This window comes from Patella vulgata, chromosome 5 (genome assembly GCF_932274485.2).
Source record: "Patella vulgata chromosome 5, xgPatVulg1.2, whole genome shotgun sequence".
Taxonomy (NCBI): Eukaryota; Metazoa; Mollusca; class Gastropoda; family Patellidae; genus Patella; species Patella vulgata.
In genome coordinates this window covers 29084278-29106487 of record NC_065883.2, presented here as the reverse complement: position 1 = coordinate 29106487, position 22210 = coordinate 29084278, and the positions used below count along the sequence as shown (strand labels likewise).

Below are 22210 nucleotides of genomic sequence, written 5' to 3'. Positions count from 1 at the left end.
TACTCTTATTATAATCTGTGAGTTTCATTGAAATCGGTTGATTATTGTGGTCTGTAGCCGTGCCACATGAAATGTGTGGTAACCTGATATCTCGGAAACCGTTAACCGGAAGTGGCCGAAATTTTGGCTAGTTTGAGATATTAATACTCTTATTATAATCTGTAAGTTTCATTGAAATCGGTTGATAATTGTGGTCTGTAGCCGTGCCACATGAAATGTGTGGTAACCTGATATCTCGGAAACCGCTAACCGGAAGTGGCCGAAATTTTGGCTAGTTTGAGATATTATTAATGTTATTATAATCTGTAAGTTTCGTTAAAATCGGTTGATAATTGTGGTCTGTAGCCGTGCCACATGAAATGTGTGGTAACCTGATATCTCGGAAACCGCTAACCGGAAGTGGCCGAAATTTTGGCTAGTTTGAGATATTAATACTCTTATTATAATCTCTAAGTTTCATTGAAATCGGTTGATAATTGTGGTCTGTAGCCGTGCCACATGAAATGTGTGGTAACCTGATATCTCGTAAACCGCTAACCGGAAGTGGCCGAAATTTTGGCTAGTTTGAGCTCTTAAAACTCTTATTATAATCTGTAAGTTTCATTGAAATCGGTTGATTATTGTGGTCTGTAGCCGTGCCACATGAAATGTGTGGTAACCTGATATCTCGGAAACCGTTAACCGGAAGTGGCCGAAATTTTGGCTAGTTTGAGATATTAATACTCTTATTATAATCTGTAAGTTTCATTGAAATCAGTTAATAATTGTGGTCTGTAGCCGTGCCACATGAAATGTGTGGTAACCTGATATCTCGGAAACCGCTAACCGGAAGTGGCCGAAATTTTGGCTAGTTTGAGCTCCTAATACTCTTATTATAATCTGTAAGTTTCATTGAAATCGGTTGATAATTGTGGTCTGTAGCCGTGCCACATGAAATGTGTGGTAACCTGATATCTCGTAAACCGCTAACCGGAAGTGGCCGAAATTTTGGCTAGTTTGAGCTCTTAATACTCTTATTATAATCTGTAAGTTTCATTGAAATCGGTTGATAATTATGGTCTGTAGCCGTGCCACATGAAATGTGTGGTAACCTAATATCTCGGAAACCGTTAACCGGAAGTGGCCGAAAGCTAGTTTGAGATATTAATACTCTTATTATAATCTGTAAGTTTCATTGAAACCGGTTGATAATTGTGGTCTGTAGCCGTGACACATGAAATGAGACTTGTCACATGTGGCAAATAGTCTCCGGATTGTCTTACCACATGTGGCAAATAGCCCCAGCCTTAGTTATCTGATGAATAATATAATTTTAAAATATATAAATGCACATATCCCTTATTTTAGCAAATTTCAATAATGGATATTTTATCTAATTGCTTTCATATACATATTCGCACATTTTATAAATTGAACGGAATTTATTCAAACAAAAATCTATTTACTTTGTGGGTACCGGTATATAATTATTTTTATCTTTTATTTCTTTTACAACAATGTTACTGGTATGAAAGAGACTAGTAGGTACCCAGGCCAGAGTTATTTCCCGTTCCACTAAAGCATTCTGGGATCCAAAATGGAGTAGTATTAAATGTCAAAGCGAAAATTAAGAATTTGTTTTCATTTATTGCGATTTAACAAGGTATTAAAGTCCCAATAATAATAAATTTGGATTATAATATATTTATTTGAACTGCATGGACAATAAATATTTTCAAAACTATTACCATTCTTTCGAAAATCTAAAGTGTATTTGTTAGTTGATAAAATCCGTGGCGTAGTCGTACTCGTCTCGTACGTAGAAAATGATAATATTTATTATTGGGCGTTTATTATTACTACTATTAAAGTAGCTAAGTCGCTAACTCAGTATCATCCAAAGTCTTTAAAATTGAACACACGAATTATTTGTCAATTTAAATCAACATTGATGTAGTGATCTTACCAGGAAAAGGTGGGCTTCTAATCTAATATCCAATAATTTGAATAAAATAAAGACAAAAAAACATTGATACACGAATCGTGTACCATAAATTATAGTCATAATGTATTTCAGCGCCATTTGTAACAAGAGACTTGAAGAACGAGGCTAGACATATTCCACAAATCATGTCAAACGGTGACGCCATTTTCTTACATCATATGTATATCATTGGGAGAGCATGCACAATAAATACTATCGGTGTAGACTGGAATAACCAGACGCCAGATATTGCCATTTGATTGAGACTTCTGGTATATTTCGCCAAACATAACTGGTTTGAAATTAGAGTAAAAACGGAAATCAGTTTATTTACATTCATATTACATTATTACATGTATATGCGTTGGGACCCATTTGTGTCAATTTCTAAGTCCCAAATATTAGCGATTTAGTTTCTTTAATATGATAGTATTATTGCCAGGGATGTTGTCATTTCAAAGCCAAATTTACAGTGGTTTTATTTACTTTTTCAAGTTTTTGTACATCGATTCAATGATCATTAGGTTTGTAACTTGACTGGTATGAGTATGAATCAATTAATAGTTGATGTGTTGCTCTTTCTGCTATCCCAGATTATGAAATGAATGTTTGTGTGTAACTTCAAAAAATTGGTGTTTCCCCTCACCAGCCTGTTTGTTAACCGGTTTGATTGCAGCCCCATGGCTACATTGCATAATACTGCTGATCTTTTATTGGCACATTTCAACTGAACTTGTGACTAAATTACAAAATACTGTAATGATGAAATTTAATTACAAATTTTCATTGTCAGTCTAAGAAGCTGGGCATATTATAACTCCTGTTTAATTATTTTCTTAATAGCTAGGAGTGAAATCATTTGAGCATGTCGATAAAGTCCTGTATTCCGTCAACTAAGATTAAAGATGAAGATGAAGTCAACCAAGAGGTTCCTACTTCAAACTTCGTGACACAACCAACTTACACCCAGCCATCTCGACATTCACTATCTGAACATAGTGGACCAATATCATGGCAACCCTATTCTGCCATATCACGACGAAGTCCACCACCCGCTCCAACTCCCCTACCAACATCAAAAGCTAGCGAAGATCACAATTGGCAAGCTACTCAAACAACAGTTCGAGAGAGAAATGCTGTGATGTTTAATAATTCATTGATGTCTGATGTTCAGTTTACTGTGGGTATTAGTCCAAATCAACAAGTTATACCAGCTCATACATATGTCTTAGCTACTGGCAGTACTGTATTTTTTGCAATGTTTCATGGGGGTTTGGCCAGTGAAACAAAAGAAGTAGAAATTCCTGATGTTGAACCTCAAGCTTTCTACAATTTGCTCAGGTAAAGTGATAAATTTTAAATAGACCATAACAAATACCAAATCCTAACCACCATACTCCTCGCAGTGTTTCGATTGATTATACCTAATCCCACTTAACACTGCTGTAAAGGAAGCAAATTTCTGTTCCAAATTGTGACTGGTCAATAGTGGGATTAACAACCAATAGCTAACTGTGTAACAATATCATTACGCTTTAAACAGAGCTCCAAATTGGACCAAATATGTTTACATAACGTTATGTTGTGACTCATGATTTTATTATGCCCAATTAACTAGTGCATAGCAGAATACTACAGAAAAACTAATTGTGTGACAAACAAGGCTATCAAAACAAATACAATGTAAACAATACTGTTTGGAGACAAACAATATTTTCACCGTTTTTAATACCTTAAATCACTGTCCAAAGTTTTAGGGAAGACCCCAGATTAAGCGAAGGGCTGTCATGTTGCTGTACTTGGGATAGTTTTGATTAAACGGGAAGAAAAGACACACTCCCTCAAAAGCTAAAGTATCAGACGCCAATCCAGCAATGGCCAGAGAGAGATTTCTCAGGCCATTGCTTCAGGACTATGGTAACCACTAGCATTTAATACTGCTGCATAAATACATTTAGGTTCAACAATTTTATAAACAAAAGTACTTGAAATATATTTATTGTAATTTAACATGCATTTTGATTTTTTGTTTAGGTACTTATATTGTGATGAGATCCGTTTAGAGCCTGACAATGTTTTAGCTACACTTTACGCAGCAAAGAAATACATTGTTCCACATCTAGCCAAAGTCTGTGTTGATTTTTTAGAAACAAGCCTGAGTGCTCGTAATGCTTGTGTGTTATTAAGTCAAGGTAGACTATTTGAAGAAGTTGAATTAATGCAAAGATGTTGGGAAGTTATTGATGCTCAAGCAGAAGAAGCCTTCAAATCAGATGGATTTTCAGATATAGATTACAAAACACTAGAAACTATTTTAAGTCGAGAAACCTTGAATGCTAAAGAATTGTCAATATTTCAAGCAGTGTGTCGCTGGTCGGAGGCAGAATGCAAAAGACAGGGAATAGATGTCAATCCAGAAAACCAGAGAAAAGTTCTTGGAGGTTGTTTACATTTGCTTCGAATACCAACTATGAGTCTCGGGGAATTTGCTAATGGACCAGCTCAGTCTGGTATTCTAACATTAGAAGAGGCCAACGCGATCTTCCTAAATTATACAGCTCGTAAAAAGCCCTTATTAGCATTTAATTATAAACACAGAAAAGGTCTTCAACAGTATCACGTTCATCGGTTTCAGTCTTCCGCTTATCGTAGCAATCAGTGGCGTTACAGGGGCCGTTGTGACAGCATACAATTCTCAGTTGATAGAAGAATATTTGTTGCAGGTTTTGGACTGTATGGATCTAGTAAAGGGGCTGCAGAATATCAAGTGCGCATTGAATTGAAGAAAAATGGATTAATCTTGGGACAAAATATTACAAAATTTAAATCCGACGGCTCCAGTAACATCTTCCCTGTCAAATTTGATAATCCGATTCAAGTTGAACCGGAGACTTATTACACAGCCAGTGCAGTTTTGGATGGCACAGAACTTAGTTATTTTGGACAAGAAGGTCTTGCAGAGATCCAATGTGGAAAAGTCACCTTTCAATTTCAGTGTTCTTCCGATAGTACCAATGGCACAGGTGTTCAAGGTGGACAAATACCAGAACTTATATTTTATTCTTGAACAAAAAGTTTTAGAAGTTTATTTGTGCATAGATTTGTACCCTGTGTGTAATTTGTAGTCTAAATTATCCCCAAAATAAAAAGATAGTACTAGTTTAATTAACTATCATTTAGATGCACCTCAGGTTTTATGATGAATATATTGTGACATATAGTGCATTAGTGTTATTATTTTGCTAGAAGTATATCCTTGTGTCCAAAAAATTGTTTTTAAGAATTGACCATCTACATTTTTTACTAAAAACTTTGGTATACATACATGTACCAGAATATACATGGTACATGCAATATAGCACCATAAGAATATTTCTTACTTATTCTGTTAATACTCTGTAGCACATTTGCACTTACCGTTTCTGTACCCTCTTCCCATATTGCATTTCACAATAAAAAGTTTGATGTTACATGTAGATATATACATACATGTGTGTAAGTATTGTTACACAAAAAGAAAATGACTTACATGTATTGTACACCCAAAGATTAAGTAGAAATTTTCCAAACATATTCTTGCAATGTCAAGCCATGACATTTACATGGATCTAATGCAGTTTTTTGGGGTGACTTATTATTAATATACAATGTAGAACAGAGCTTCCCATAAGTCTATTAATTTAAGACTATAAATGTGGCCTATATACGGTACCTGATTTTTGTACATAATGTTCATTAAATCATAACCTATTTTTATTTCTTAGTATATATACATCATACATGTAGCCAGCAGTGTACGCAAAATCTATTGATTATTTTACATCAAATTTATGATGGTCAATATGAATCCTAAAGAGTGTGGCTTCTATATTGTTATCATATACTATGTATTTATTATATAATGAATTGTTTTACCATATGATTATGTACCTGCTATGTGTTATATTGGACAGATCAAAATAAAAACAAAGTATCTTGTAAATACAAGTACATGTACACATAAATAATTATTTGATAGAGAATCTCTTTCCTGTAATTTAAGTCAGAAAATGGTGCATTAAATTAATGCAATCAAGGTTGAATTTGATTTGGACAGACAAGAAAATGTTTCGAAATATGTGACAGATTGTCAGATTTCTAGGCAGTGTTATATCTGGGGCCTGTTTCACGAAATTTTAACTAAGCTAAAATCCAAATTTTAGTAATTTGATTGGATAATATTAGATTGATTTTAGTGCTAAGCCAATCAAAATTGAAGTATCTACTAAAATTTGATTTTATCTTTAGTTAAAATTTCGTGAAACAGGGCCCAGGTTATTGGGTGATCACTGTTCTACTTGACATTAGCTCTTTAGTATTTTACTATGTATTGTAATGGATAACTAGATCGTGATCAACCGCTTTATAAATATTGTAGAACTTGCTAAACTAATTTATGTAGTTTCAAAAGTAAAGTTTAATTGTAAATATGTTCAATATAAATATATAGATTATTGCTGACCTGTTATATTTTGTATTTAGAATAGGTTTAATATGTTGAATTAAATAGTTTGTTAGAAATAAGTAAAGGGTTAATATTCATGTCATAATGCACTTTCATGACACAAACTCAGATTGAAAAAAGAAAATAAAATGGGGTTAATCTTCCTATTGCACAGGCTGGGCTAGTTAAGACAGACATACAGTACGCTAAGAGAGAAATATTGTCCAGACAGCAGCACTACAGCCTTATTTCAAATTCAAACTATCGGGGGTTCATTTACATGTACATCTATGTGTACAGGGGACCTCAGATTTTCGACTCCATCCTGCACCACTGACAAGGGGAACCATGCTTGATGGCCAAAGCGCTAAAGCATTAAGTACATCAGACTATATAAATCATAGATCTCATCTGATAATATACACATACAGATTAATCAATATTGCCACCCATTATTACTGGTATATGTAAACTAGACATAAATACTTCAGATCAACTTGGATGGACATCCAGAAATAATGAACCAAAGCAGTGCAAGATATTTCATTCCCGATTTTAAATCTAAGGTTAGTTTATATATAGCATTATATTTCTTTCTGCTGATAACTCTTGGAAGGAGTAATATTTTCAAGGGTAAAGAAAGAGGTATACATGTGGAATATCTCAAAGTCACCAATGCACCTTTAAAACTCCCCCATCCCTCTATTATATAAGGTACATAGAACCCACCATACACATTATAGCTTCAGTTAGTTTTGAAATGTTATATAAATACACAACAAAAATCAGTAAAAGATGGGAACAGTCCTAGTAAATATGAAGTTGTATAAGATGTTTCAATTATTTCACACATACATGTACAGATTTAAGCTATTTATTAATCAAAATGCACAATTTTTATACCTCTTTAAACATACATAAAAAGAGAGGGAGAAGGAGAAATGGGGTTTAAGGTCAATTTGACACAGACTAGGTCAATTTGGGACTAAAATATGGTTCAATTTTATTTCAATAATCTGTCTGCACATAGGGGTTGGACAGAGGACTCTACTCCCTTTGTCACACACAACCTTCCCAAGTAAATACAAGAGGTTTAAGATTTTCCCAAGTAAATACAAGAGGTATCAGATATTTAAGTTATTTCACTCACAGATACGAGTAAATAATTAATCAAAATGGACAGTTTACAAAGTTCTTTAAGAATTAAAATCTAAGGAAGAAGTACCTACCTATAGCTGGTATATTTAAGCACAATTCTTTAGATATATGTAAATAGGTTCTACCTAGAACATATACATTCACCTGCAATCACAAATAATACAACTTTATGAAAGTAACATTTGTGAGAATATCTCATTAAGACCTGAAGTGCAGCTCATTGGAACTCACAGCCACCCTACTTAGCCAGCCATGATTACAAAATACCAATTTTCTAAAATATATTTATTTCATAAAGTAGCTCTCACCTGAAGTAGATCACTAAAATCTAACAACATATTTACATAATTGTTAAGAAAAAATAACATAAAACATATTTTCATAGGTAATAAATGGAAATTAGCCGAAAACAATATTCTTGTATATTGCAGTATTTCTACTACTGTATTGGCTTGTTTTGACCACATCCCATTTATATATCTTGCCAATGGTTAACAAATTTTCAATTCATGTTTGTAAATACGAAACAGAACTTAACCCTATTTGATATGATATTCCTTTTAGAGATTCAACTTTACAATACTGTCAATACTGTAGTCAGCAAAGGATTTATTATCCCCTGATCAGAGTCTTTAACAAACAACAATATGTCAAATGATGACTGTTCTCCATTATCCGTAGAGAAACATTATTCACAAACATAACACAAATTCTGACAATTAATGAATGAAACACTGAATTAAAAATGAAACAAAATTATCATTCATTAAAATATTGCTGAATTTCAAAAAATATATCTGAATATATTGTTACAGCTAAATTTACACAATATATTGAATTGATATAACCGCATATTGTTACAGGACTAATAATGTAGGCTACAAAGTTGGAAAAAGGATATGAGGTGTTCCTTCTGTTCGACAGACTAAATATATGCAGGCAGCTATAACATGAAGACTTTTTCTGCCCTTAGTCAAACGCTTTGTAACAGCCATCTTGAAAAAATTGAAAGCTGTATCCATACAATGATTGTTTAACTTCAGTTGTGCTCCAAGCTGTTGGATCTTCTTTTTACCTTAAAATTTAACCAAAGATTCAATATTATTAATAATAATAAATTAGCAGATCCTCCTAGAATGAAGTCAAAACAGAATTTTAAACTGAGTTGATCATCAACCATAATGAATCAATTAGTTCATAATGAATCAATTAATTACAAGACAAACTTTAAAGTCACCTGGAAGTCAAAGTGGGTTAGGCGCTGACTCACTAACCAGAAGTTCGATTCTGGTGTTGGCTAAGAAAGTTTCAAAGGATTTTCAAGCGTGGTTTCCCTTGTTAGTGGTGCAGGACAGAAGGCCTGGCAAGGAAAAGGGTCTAGTCAAAATAGAATTTTAAACTGGGTTGATTAAGTATGATGGATCAATTTGTTACAGGACAAGCTTTAAAGTTGATTGGGAGCCACAGTGGCTCATTGAGTGAAACTATGGCTCACTAAACAGGAGGTCTAGGGGTCAATCCCGGGATTTTCCAGAGCAGTTACCCTCCCATCAGTGGTGCAGGATGAAGGACCTGGCATGGAAACGCGTCTAGTGGTTTGGATGAGACACAAAACCAAAGTTCTGTGTACAGTTGAATTCAATTGCTGTCCAGGCAGAGTTAGGTATAAGGGCAGTTTGAGTTGGGGAGTAACACAGGGTGACGTTGCACTACCACTTCTTGAGTTTTGCTACATATACTTCCTGTTTCATGAAACTCTTATATGGAAGTGTTGCAGGGCTCTACCCATGCCATGATCAGTAAAAAGCTAGGATTTTTAAACTTTCAATGGCGTCCACTAGGCGTAGTAAAGGCATGAAATAAAATTTTGAACTATCAAAATCTGAAAAAATAGGATCTGTGTTTTAATCAGATTGATATACATGTACATTCCATGTTCTGATACTGACAATGTGAGGCATAAAATAATTGTGTAATTGAAATCTGACTTACCATTTTGTAAAGTTACAGTTCTTGACTCACGACCAAAACCAGGAGCGAATGTACCACCTAGATTGATTGATTTTGTACCTAAAAATAATTCAGACATTTTAACAAATTAACTGTGCTGTATATCTTCTATTTTATTTTAGTGTATTAGTGAGGTGGGTGTTAGCACATTATGTTGTAGATATCAGGTGAGGTCTGTCATCTATTTCATCATAAAATCAATATCGGCTGCCTACTGAATTGCCTTGCTTATCAACAGCTTCATCTTATTGCTGGAGAATGAAGTGAGCAAATAAAAAGATTGAAAAAAGGTTTAAAATGTTAGATTCAAAATGACCTGATGTGTCAAGCTCATTTCTCTCTTTAATTAAAGATTCTAAGCATGTGCATTTTCTGTTCTTTTTTCATAAAACCTTTTCAAAAATTCTAAATATCATATTAGAAGAATAATTGAGAGCACTTTAATCCAAAGCTTGAGAAAAAAACTTAGCAAATTTGTTAGTCACAAAGTTTTCCTGGAAAATAAATTTGCAAAATTGATCAAATAATGTGCTCTATCAAACCAAAACAACATTTAACTTATTTGAAAATATAAATACTTTAGAATGATGTTCAATGCATTTTATAAAGTAACTGTTCAATTCTTACTGTTTGAGCCAGAAAGGTTTGAAAATTAATATTTTTTACTAACCATCACCAGAAACATATTGGCCTATAACTGATGTACCACCAGCTGAATTTTCCTGAAATTGGACATCAGATACAATGATTTGATCTTCTAGTACAGAACCACAATTTGTACAAACAGCATCGCCTCTACCCGGATCCTTGTCGATCTCTGTACACCCACAGTGGGTGCAAACACTGTTAGACATTACTACTCTAAGCAATTTATTGCATCTGAAATAAAAAATGTAGAAATTACATGACTATAATAACTTAAATGAAGTAAATTGGGCCATAACACCCTACTTTTAATGAAGATCGGCATGTGCCATGCAGTGGGCTTTGAAGGAATTTTTTCCCCAGATTTTTCCCATCTGCACGACTCGGCGCAGTTTTTTGTCATTCCGAGGAGAAACTAATCTGGAAAATTCAGGAGTGGGGGTTGTTGTCTTACAAATTTGTGAAAGAACAAAAAAATGTATAATAGTTATTGCATGACTCAGAGTAATCACTCTGGATCTTGGCAAAGGTCTTCTAAAGGCTCATATGTATTTGTTCCTCTACTGGGCAATAATGGGCCAACCCCAACATTGAGACACTGCAGATTCAGTTCGAAACTGAGAGAGGAGATCTTGAATGGGAGTCAGCACATCAACCATGAATGCCATATTCTGAACTAAAGTATAAGCTACACTTATATGACAGGCTTCTTGATTATATGACAGGCTCCATAAAATTGTTACTGTATTTGTTGATTGTTACATCATCACAACAATTTCCAGTCAGTAAACACAGGTCTCTTAATCCAATCATTGTATTTTAGAATAACATCAAATCCCAAATTCAGTGACATATTGAATTGAAGTAGAAGATAGATATACACATAAACAAATCAATAAAACTCGTAGCTGAATGTCTACGTTTATATTAAAAGGCCACGTGAGGACAAATTCAACAACAATTCAACAACAATTCAAACTACCACATACCAGATCAAAACAAAAATAAATTGTCAAAATATTCCGCGAAATTGCACGAAATGTAATGCTAAATAGCGGTTTTAAATAACATGTGAATAACATAACGACGGGTATATTTATAAGTAAAAGAATTTAGACAATGGATTATGAAAAATAATGAACAGAGATCACATATTTACCTGACTGTAATAATTACTGTTACTTTCTACCGCTTCGTTCGATGATCTTCAACTTGTGAAATAATTTCTGTCTATACCTATTCACGCATGCGCATACGTATAGAATATCTGCATTTCCGGTATGAAATATTGTGTAGGAAATGGCAAATAAACTTTATTTTACAGGAAAAAAATACCAAAGGTTGTTTACTGTCGTTTGAATATCAAGCATAAAACTATGTCTTAAATAGACAATAAAAGATTCCTGCAACTCTAAACCTTATTACTGGGTGTGAAAGTGGTATGTCTTAGAAAAATTTCAGAATTTTATTGTGGTTGTTTAGTTTGACTTCTTCGCAATCGGGTACGGAGTAGGCCTACATGAGATACATGTGTAAGGTCCATGGTAGTAGCTTCAGTGACAGAGTTCAATCTTGCCAAAGAATACTGATGATATTTTGAAAGTCTTTATTGTTTACCCATTTAAATTTGTTACAATATTGCCTATTGCTATTCTAATGGAGCAAATTAAAAGCTAATATAAATTATTTCATTATGAAGTTCAAATTTGCATTTTGATATTTCATAATTATTTTGACAGAATCATGTGAATAATTTTGATACTAATAATAGACAAAATGTGGTGCTATTTTTAAACACTTTCCTGCAGTCTTGACCCAGTATTTCCCTCAGTCGTAGAGACCTGAGATACATGGTATTACGGGCTACGGCTTCAAACCAGTCTGTAGAGTATGTCAGATTTCGACGAGGTCTAGTGCGTGAAATGAAAATCCTTACTTAATTCTGGCGTGCAACCTACCTAACACTTCAAGCGTGAAGGACATAAATCCACGAGTGATAAATTGTGCTATTTCTGTCTGGCATGTAATTTCTAAAAAGTACCACTGAAATTCAAAATTATAGCAACCACTTCACAGTCTGCACGCGTACATCATTAGCCACACATGGCAACTCGATTGGCTCAATTTGCCTCGCACACTGAGTCACTTCACTACTTACCGTTATGGTAGTTGTCTCCCTTGTATGTCGGGTAATATCGTCATTATTGAATGCAGATTGATAACGGATTACCGTATACAGAAAAATTGACAATTAGTACTCATTAAAGTAAAGTTGCTGTGTGCAAGGTAAAAATGTTGTGCCAAACTGGCGTGCAAATCTAAAGAAAATTTGCGTGCACCGATCTCTGAAAAAAATTACTCGGACATACTCTGCAGACTGGCGGGTGAATAATGCTCCAGAAAGAAGGGTCTTACAGACTGTTGTATTGAAGGTAGAGTTGAAGAACTCACTTTTGATGGACTATTAACTAGTATATCAAACACGACGTCATTGGAATAACAGATTAGCATAAAGGATAATCAGAATACTGTAAAATGTTGACAGATTTCCAGGCTGTTATCTTTCTTTCAAACATTAGAAATAAGGGAAAGTTGGATTAAAGAACCGCTGTATTAGACATTCAGAGTAACACTACAGACTGCCAGAATTATAAGCCTCTTATATAACCTTCTGTCTAACACCAAGACTAGTGGACTATCGGGCCACGAACAGAATAGCACTAGGTTCTTATGTAAATTTGAAAACCAATCAAAATAGTAAATAAGCTAGATGGTGTCTTCTACCTACTAGTACTAACAATATTAATATACATGTATAGAGCAAAACTAAAAGGTTTGTAATACATGTATATAAACAAAATCAATACAATCAGCTGACATCAGTGCACAGATATCAGTATTTACATTAAACATCTCATGTTAATTCTAAGTCTTGAGACCAAAGGAAATACCATCCATCCTCTCCAATTCAAGCTTTTCATTTCTTCTTAATATTTAACTGACATTTTTTAACAGAATATTTAAAGCGATAATTTCATATTTTTAAGTTATATTTTTAAAATGTATTAAAATAAAGCCTTAAAATAGATGGTATCTATAAACAGTCCTACTTTGTTACAGAATAATCCTATTAATCCTATAATTCACTATTTCCAGTTGAGAAATTGGCAAAAATATCATTTTCAACTTCAAATTCAAACGTTTGAAGATTGCTATTCCATGGGGGGAATAGAAAAACTAGGGAGGTAATTGTGTTATTATTTCCGGGGTGAATGGTTTTTAAGTGTGAGAATGATACCTATCATTGTATAATAGTGAGTTGACAACCTATTGAGCAAAAGAAATAGAAATAATTATGTTTTGACTTTCTTAGAAAATATGAAATTCTCGCTTTAAAGGGCTGAATAATTATTATAAGAGGCAGCAAAATTTAAGTAACATTTCACAGACTGATGCATCTGTTGCTGGTCTCGCAGAATTGTTTAGATGATTTGAATATTTTATTAAAGTTTGAGCAAGAAGATTGAAGAAAGGTGATTTCCATACAAAATATATCAAATTTATTATTAATTTACTACATAGTTTTTTTTCCTGATTTTCATTTTCCATAATAGGCTTTTTTTTCTGCTTGTAGCCAGGGTGATAAAGATGTTGCATGGTTTATTGAATTGTTGATGTTAATGCCGAGAAAAGTGGTTTTTAAAAGACGTAAAAAACAAGATAGTAAAATGGCTGAAGGACAAGATTTAACGAATGGTGAAATCTTCCGCGTAGAAGAGAGGCCAGAGCATGGAATGAAGATACTACAAGGATTAAACAAACTAAAGAATGATAAGATTCTGTGTGATGTTATACTCATAGCTGAAAGTAAGTTTCCCAAAATCGCTCAAATCAAGGCAATTAAAAATGACTGTTATTTGAATTGTCAAAATTCTTCATAATGACCTTAATGATACATGTTTGTACATGTACATCAAGTTTCTGTTAGAAGTTCAACAAAATGAAAAATGAAATAGGTTTTAAAGTTCAAAGTCCTACTTTTCTGCACTGCCTTGGCGAATGAAGACCGGCATATGCTTTACATGCACTCCAACATACAACCAGACCCTGTTCCTTGCCAGGCCCTCCATCCACATAGAATAATAAACATCATAACCCAGGGCTTCTTTTCCAGGAAATAGTTCACCTGTAAATTTATTAAGAACCAATAGAACTACATGTATGTTTCACAGTGTCAAAAAGAAGTTTGCTTAGCTGTATATTAAATTTATAGGCTTGGGACATAAATTATTTAAATAACACTACTTACAACCTTTAAGTTGTAGATGATGATTTAAAGCCTTTTAGAAAAGCACTGTTCAAGTCAAAGCCAAATTTAAGAAGTCACTCAACTGCTGCTGAAATTTGTCAAAACACATTAGCATATATTATATTAGGAATACATTGTGATTTTCAAATGTGTACATCTATTAGGTTTAGTCTAAAAATAAGTCTTGTATTGTGGTATACATTCATCTAAATCTATATCTTTGATTGATTTATTTTTTCAGATAATAAATTTGAAGTTCATAGAGTTATACTGGTATCATGTTCAGATTATTTTCGATCTATGTTTACCAGTGGTATGAGAGAGAGTAAACAGAAAGAAATAGAACTAAAGGGAATAACTGCAAAAGGTCTGGAAAAGGTCATTGAGGTCATTTATACTTCAACAACCACACTTGAAGGTGACGACATATTCGATGTGATAGCAGCCGCAACTCATCTTCAAGTGACACCAGTTATAGAATTCTGTGAGCGAAACTTCCTGAGTGGAATGACAACCTCTAATTTCTATGATTTTATCAATACGGCTAAACTTTATAGTATGAACAATGCACTCAAGCAGATAGATGTTTTTATAGCCAAGAATCTGATGCAGATAGCAAAAGAAGGCACACTCCATCTCTTAACCTACGAACAAATGAACAATTGTTTAAATAGTGAAAAGTTGTTTTTACGTGAAATAGATATTTTTCATATAACATGGGAATGGTTGCGACAAGACGCTAATCAAGAGGAGCACGCATGGCCCTTGATGAAATTAATACGTTTCCCATTAATAAACCCATCAGACTTGGTGCAACATGTGCAGCGTGTTGAAACGATGATGTCAAACCCTGATTTAAGACAGATGGTTTTAGGAGCTTTAAATTATCACGTAGTTCCTCATTCCCAACCCTTTACAACCTCCAGTAGTGTCCAGTTACGATCATATGTTGAACGTTTAATAAGTGTCGGGGGTCGGGAGATACACCCCAACCCGTGTCTACACGATGAAATTATTGTGTTTGATTCTAAAGTGACTTCGAACAGTTTGTTAAACAGACAGGAAATAGCAACATTACCCAGTGCTTTGAGTCACATGCAGGTGGTTGTTTATAACAACTTCCTGTACGTACTCGGTGGGTGTACGACACAGTGTGCACATGGAGAATCGGCCGTTAATTCTGTTTTACGTTATGATCCACGATTTGACAGCTGGTATCAAGTATGTCCCATGTTAAACAAAAGGGCATATTTCTTTGCAGGGGCATTAAATAATAAGATATATGCTGTTGGCGGAAAGTTTAAGGATGGTAGCTTGGCAACAGCAGAGTGCTATGACCCAGCCGAGAACACATGGGAGTTGATTACAGCCATGCCGATGTCTTATCATGCCCATGCGGGTGCCGTGTTTGAGCGATATATCTATATATCGGGAGGTTATAGCGGTAATCATTTTACACCAGACATGCAGAGATATGACCCACAGACTAATCAGTGGGAAGACATGGCCCCCATGTTGACCCCAAGAGGTTGGCATGTGATGTGTGCGGCGCAGGATAAGTTGTTTGTATTTGGGGGTTGTAACTTGAATGTTAATCAGCAAGCGCAGCCAGTAATGCAGTCTGAGTGCTATCACCCTGCCATGGATCAATGGACGATAATAGCGCCACTATCTATATCTCACAAAGAGGCTTCGTGTGTGGTTTATAATGATCAAATTTATGTGCTAGGTGGTTATAATGTACAGACAAAAACCGGACAAAAACTTGTATCAAAGTATGATATATATAGTGGTATCTGGGAGACGGTGGGGGCATTACCTCGTAGTCTCACAGGTGTAGGCTATTGTACACTAAAACTGCCCTGTTATAATGTAGATGAAGATTGACCTTAAATGTATATATTAACCCCCCCTCCCTAATGCAATGTGTCTTCACTATAGCATGGTTGACTAAAAGACAGCTTGCAGTATATAGTGGGTGTTGACATGGCTTCCACCATAGTAATCTCCAGAGCCTTATCCAAAACAGGCCTACGACTTTGCTTTAGTCAATCGGATGCCCCCAAAATCAGTGCTATAGTGAAGCCCTAATGTATATCTGGACTTATTTAATATATTGTATATAATTTATGTAGAGATAAATTCACTCATACAATTAGGCTTTATAACTATTTAAACCCAAAGCTCTTGATACATGTACAGTATTGTGAAATGTATAATACATTTAAGTGTAATGTCAAAACAGATTCACAGAAAGTTAAAGTATTTGATTCTACTGTGCAATGGCAACATAATTTACTTTGTTTGCCCTAGTGAAGTCCATGTACAACACAGTTACAGAGTTAGATTGGCCTTTAGGACGACAGTTCTACATGTACATGTAAATCTACATGTTTGTCATTTGCTAACTAATTGTAGTAGGTCAGTTTAATGAGTTCTGGTGGTTTTCATTGATATTATTAGTTTGTTTTGATAAGATGTGATCTATTTATTTTGTTGTTAGCCTGCCTTTCCACTATTAGATTTTTAGGATCCTGCTGGACTACATGTAGAGCACTACACTAAAACCAATTGTAACATGGATGGGAAATCTTCCTTTGTTGTTTTCGTTGAATAAGCAGATTATTTTCCCTCTAGTAGATTGGGTGGAGCTTAACCGTGCAATACATGTAACCAGACATGTTCAATGTTATTGCACTCTTTTGCTGGTCTACACTAGTTTTAGTAGAAATCATATAGAGAAGTGGGGTGGGTTTTCTGTGCAATAACAACAAGCATGTTGAGCAGGTGTCAATGTTACAAGTCCTTTATAGCATGCTTCATTCGTTAATAGGTTTAACATCTCAGGTGGGGGGTGGATGTCTGAATGGTTAGCGTGCGCGCGCTGCATCATAAAGTCTGTCATTGAGTCGACTGGCGTGGTTTCGAATCCCTGGTTGTACGTGACAAGGAGTAGGGTCGCCTGTCCAACCTAGTGGGTTTTCTCCAGGTCCTCCGGTTTCCTCCCACTGCTAAAGACCCCTACGCGCAAGCTAATTATTGAAGTAAAATTAAACCATATGTTAGTCCTGAAATGACCTAGTTTGTGTCGAGTGGACGTTTTACCCCATTTCTCTCTCTCTCTCTCTCTTAACATCTCAGCCTACGGCCTCGATGTTTAAACCTGTTAACTCATGAAAGCCGTGCTATAAATATAACGTGATACCAAGAGAATTTTGTTAATTTGATCTCACCTGATACTTATAACATGTAAAAGTCCTACAATGAAATACATCATAACATCAAACATGTATTATATAATTTTATGTTGTATATGGTCAGAAGTTATTAGACATGTCTTTCCTCGTATTAAATGTTAGTGACTAGGAAAATGTGATGTGAATCTGATAATAAAATTAATTTGTCTTAACATTACACCAAGCGAGTATGGTCTTTTGAAATTTATTATTGCTTTCTCTTATGCATGAATCAAATATGTATCATTTTTGTTCATCTTCTTAGACCATTTACTGTCTGATACCTTGACTGCATCAGCCGCCTTTGTGTAACACAAATTATCGGAATGTACATGTAGCTTGTTAATGATGTACTGGATAACTAAGGCTTCTTTCTCTACTTTCACTTAATTCTGATATTTCAAAACTTTAAAATATTTCTTTATGACAAAGTTAGCCAATATATAGATATGTGAACTTGGTACATGTATTGTGAAAATGAAAAAAAAACTGAAAAGATTTTGACAGTACATGTTGGTCTGTGCTGAAATGTTGGTAGTTGCAAGACGTTGTTTATGCTAGTAACCTCCACCAATATTTGAACTATATGAATAGGCCTAATACAGGATTAAACAGTCATTATCACTTTGCCTTAAATTTTATATCGTTTTTATATAGCCTATGCTCAATTTAAGCTTATCAAAAATCTAAGCACTGTCATGCAATTGAGGTACATGTACATGTATGCCGATTTTATATTAGTTACTGCTCAGTTTTATTTAACTAATAGGAGAGCTGCATCTTGATTATTGTTCAGTGGATTTTACTCTAATTTTGCACACAATCTAACCACATTGTCAATAAATAAATTTCAAAAGTGAGGGAGGGCTCCTCTTTAAAGAAAGTTTACATGACATATATTCATTTTGGAGATTATTTGTACAGTATGCTTTTAGATGTCAGCTCTTCATAAAACAGTCTCCGTCCAAATATTTTAGGATATTCTCAAAAAAAATTGTCATCACCTCTTGTAGTCTATCACAAGTTTTGTTCATGACTGATGAATTATACAACAAAAATAAATATATTTACGCCACTCACCAGTTCCATTATAAAACAGTTGGTGAATTAATAGCTTCTTATTATGATCCTTTAATGTACAGATATTTTTTCTGACATCCAGGTCAGCCATGTTACTGGTAACCAGAAACAATGGATTTCCATGAATAGTAGTACTCTAATCTCTACAGGTTGTTTATCATCTCCATTAAACTGTATATTATACACATCTTCGGTTGCATACATGTAGGTCACATATTTTCTCCTCCTATATTCCTTTAATTTTAAACATTTGATCCTGAAGTCAATATTTTGGTTATAGCAGTACAAATGTAACTTCAAAGAAAGTGTTGTAGATCTGCCTCTGTATTTTTTTCTACTAAACTTAAAAAATTAGCTGTACCTTCAGGAAGCTTAACTTGTACTAACTTTAAACATTATTTTTGTTGAGATTTCCAGACAAAAACAATAACTGACTTATTCAATCAAATCTCCTCTCACCCTTTCAGAAATCATGCCTACTGCAAGGGTCAAGATTGAGTTGGAGTTTGGATAGCTTATGTTTAGCTTATATTTTTTCATTCACAATTTCAGCAGAATTGATGTAAAAAGTATGAGTCATCTAATATTAAAGGCAGAACACTGACCCCTACTTCACACCTTATTCCAGATACTTTGATTCTTGTCTGATATGACATACTGTATTCTCTTTCAAATCCTTAAAGATGCATTAATTAAGAATTAGATAAAGAGCTAGACGTTCTTGCTATAATAGTTCAAACATAGATACATGTAATGAAAAATGAATATATTAAAAATTTCATTCAAATTACTTTATTCTGAACGGAGTAATGACTGTTTGAGGACAGCTTAGATAATTCATTATCGTAGCAAAGGTACTCATCAACCAAGACTTTACCTCAGTTGTCCATTTTATCATTAAATTTTTAAATCTCATGGATGTTAATTCCATGCGAAGATCTAGATCAGTAGAAAGTTGATTATAGGCTTGTCATGTTAATAAATGTCTACTTAAACATACATTATGCAGGTCTTTCTTTAGGCCCAAAATGTTATATAAACTATTAATTAGACATTAATTAACTTATCCAAACCATAATCAACTCTTAATGTCATCTTATGTGCCAGATTTGAATCCGATCTGCTGCTCAACGCTCATTGATGATTAAATCTGAAAATGGATAATCGAGACTATGTTTTTTATCGTTAATATCTTGGTTCAGAGTGGAGAAATTTGACTGAAATTTTCAACATATTCTATTTACGTTTATATTTTTTAACTATTATAGCAAGAACTGTCAACTCTTTAACTAATCTCCCATACTGCCTCTTTAATAATTTATATAACATTGGAAGCCAAAACAAAGACCTGCAATAGGCAGATTTAGCTCTTACATAATGCATCTTTAAGTGTCTACTGATAGAAATAGTCACACAAACTTTTCTTTAGGATACAGGATTTGAGAAGAGATTTCATAATGTGATATTGCAAGTGGAAAGGGAATATTTTATACATATTTATAACTAATATGAGATTAGTAGATTTTGAAAATTTTAATTCCTTTTGAAGCGGATACTTGTAGTAAATATTTGCTTCAGCCTGTTTATCAGCACTCCTTATTTATTATCATTATAGTTGTGTATTTTGCTAGCTTTCATTATTTTTTAATAGATTCAGTTGTTTCAGAATTCCAGTTTAGAATGTTGATATTCTCTGAAAAAATATTTCCCAGAAAAATCTCCTTTGTCTTGTGTGACTAATATATTTTTGTGTTCCTTGATTTTTATATGTTGATTAGAAACCGATTTTTTTTGTGTGAGACTTTGTTGTATATTTATCTGTTTGAGAAAATTATTGACTTTTCAGAATCAAGATATGCACCATAGACCATATAATGTACTGATAAGTCTTTTATACAGCCCATCTAGAATTATTATGAAAATATAGTCTGAAGAAAGACTGGATAAAATGCAATTTCAATTATTTAATGAATAAATATCTTGTTCATGATATGCAATACTCTATATGAAAAGTTAAACAGTAGTTCTTTTTGTTATCATTGACAGGAAATTTGCGACCAGTCAGATCAAGCATTTAAGTATAGTTGTTTATTGGCTTATCTCTATATTATAAGTAAATATTCTTTCTTGATTGCAAAATAGAACTGCTTGGTTGAAAGATATGGATTAATACCATGCTAATGAAATCAAAGCCGACTTCAAGATTATATTTTATATTCATGGCTGGATACATTAAAGCCTCTGTATTTTGTCAGACAGTCAAGACTAGAGTATGTTAATTTGTTATACTTTTATAGTACTTTTTGATACTTCAAATTTGTGAAGATAGAAATTAATCAAGCAGTCCTATAGGTCATACAGTCTGATTAAAATACAAATTTAAATTTTGTACAAGTTTTTTTTTCTAATACTTTCGATAGCTGTTCCTGTGAGGGAGGTAATGTTGGGGTTATTGGGGACTTTGGTTTGATGGTCTTGATTTATTTATACTATTCATTCTGTGCACACACCTTATATAGCTCGACTAATCGGACCAATGCATTGGATTACCTCCCCTCCCTCCAGCATCAACAAAAATTTAAACTATAAAAAGCTAATCAAAATAGTACCTGTATTTTAATCAGTTTGTAGACCACATCTAGGCACATGAGACAGTTATATGTATGCATACTACATTGTTCTTTCTATATTATATACTCCTAGCAGTTGATCATGATGTGAACTGTTTCAGCTATTGTCAAAAAATTACCCAAATAAAATATCCATGAAATGAACACTAATAATTGCAGTTAGTTAAGACAGTTTTAGAGTCGAAGAAGATCTATAAATAAGGTATTTGAAAATTTACCTTTATTTCTCAATACGCACCGCTTTGAAAAGATTAAGTATGCGTAGATGGAGTTGTCCTCCATTATGAGAATCGTTGCTGTGTTTTATTAGAGCTATGTAAGATATGCATGTTGATTTATATTGTATGTATAGTAAGCTATTAAACACATGCTGCTTAGTGAAATATACATATAAAACAAGTGATTTTATTTTAGTACAGTATGCACAACTATAACTATGTAATTATTAGTAAATATTTGCCATTTTCATTCCTTGTTTGTTATACTTCCATACATTTCACTTACAAACTAGTCACTTTTACTAACATGCTACAGAAGTATTCTCACCAAATAAATTTCACAAGTTTCAAAGAAAGAGAAATGGGGCTAATGACTACTTATGAACTAGGTCTTTATAGGACTAACATACAGTATATCTGTATTCAAATAATTTGGGTGCACTGCAGGTGCAGGGGTGTTTAGCAGAGAGAGGGAACA

General features: G+C 33.8%; 3 protein-coding genes across 6 annotated transcripts in view; 2 read left to right on the top strand and 1 right to left on the bottom strand.

Moving 5' to 3' along the window:
• LOC126820495 (transcription factor IIIB 90 kDa subunit) overlaps positions 1-11485 on the bottom strand; it is a 37081-nt gene extending 25596 nt beyond the window's left edge. Inside the window, exons 1-6 of the mRNA XM_056101410.1 lie at positions 11419-11485; positions 10285-10493; positions 9597-9674; positions 8506-8679; positions 7913-7944; positions 7676-7748 (exon numbers count right to left, since the gene is read on the bottom strand). Of these exons, the coding sequence (XP_055957385.1) occupies positions 7676-7748; positions 7913-7944; positions 8506-8679; positions 9597-9674; positions 10285-10468 (541 nt within the window). The 5' untranslated portion in view covers positions 10469-10493; positions 11419-11485. The remainder of the gene's footprint in view (positions 1-7675; positions 7749-7912; positions 7945-8505; positions 8680-9596; positions 9675-10284; positions 10494-11418) is intronic.
• LOC126820501 (BTB/POZ domain-containing protein 6-B) lies at positions 1545-6456 on the top strand. 3 transcript variants are annotated; one of them, XM_050548525.1, is made up of 3 exons: positions 1545-1642; positions 2807-3304; positions 3998-6456. In XM_050548525.1, the coding sequence occupies exons 2-3, from the start codon at positions 2829-2831 to the stop codon at positions 5028-5030; spliced, it is 1509 nt and encodes a 502-aa protein (XP_050404482.1). In that variant the 5' UTR covers positions 1545-1642; positions 2807-2828; the 3' UTR covers positions 5031-6456. The 3 variants fall into 3 exon arrangements, with proteins under 3 accessions (XP_050404482.1, XP_050404483.1, XP_050404484.1); XM_050548526.2 differs by lacking the exon at positions 1545-1642 and adding an exon at positions 1667-1954; XM_050548527.2 differs by lacking the exon at positions 1545-1642 and adding an exon at positions 1997-2487.
• Positions 11486-11552: 67 nt separating the features above from the next.
• On the top strand, positions 11553-21982 carry LOC126820497 (kelch-like protein 13). 2 transcript variants are annotated; one of them, XM_050548509.2, is made up of 3 exons: positions 11553-11698; positions 13894-14126; positions 14810-21982. In XM_050548509.2, exons 2-3 carry the CDS (start codon positions 13934-13936, stop codon positions 16453-16455), a joined length of 1839 nt encoding a protein of 612 aa, XP_050404466.1. In that variant the 5' UTR covers positions 11553-11698; positions 13894-13933; the 3' UTR covers positions 16456-21982. The 2 variants fall into 2 exon arrangements, with proteins under 2 accessions (XP_050404466.1, XP_055957384.1); XM_056101409.1 differs by lacking the exon at positions 11553-11698 and adding an exon at positions 13421-13504.
• Positions 21983-22210: the final 228 nt, after the last annotated feature.

Coding starts and splice junctions, on each gene's coding strand:
- LOC126820497 (XM_056101409.1), top strand. CDS start 13,479: ATGGGGGGAATAGAAAAACTAGGGAG. Junction 13,505..13,893: donor GGAATAGAAAAACTAGGGAG/GTAATTGTGTTA, acceptor TTCTGCTTGTAG/CCAGGGTGATAAAGATGTTG. Junction 14,127..14,809: donor TGTTATACTCATAGCTGAAA/GTAAGTTTCCCA, acceptor TTATTTTTTCAG/ATAATAAATTTGAAGTTCAT.
- LOC126820501 (XM_050548525.1), top strand. CDS start 2,829: ATGTCGATAAAGTCCTGTATTCCGTCAACTAAGATTAAAGATGAAGAT. Junction 3,305..3,997: donor GCTTTCTACAATTTGCTCAG/GTAAAGTGATAA, acceptor TTTTTTGTTTAG/GTACTTATATTGTGATGAGA.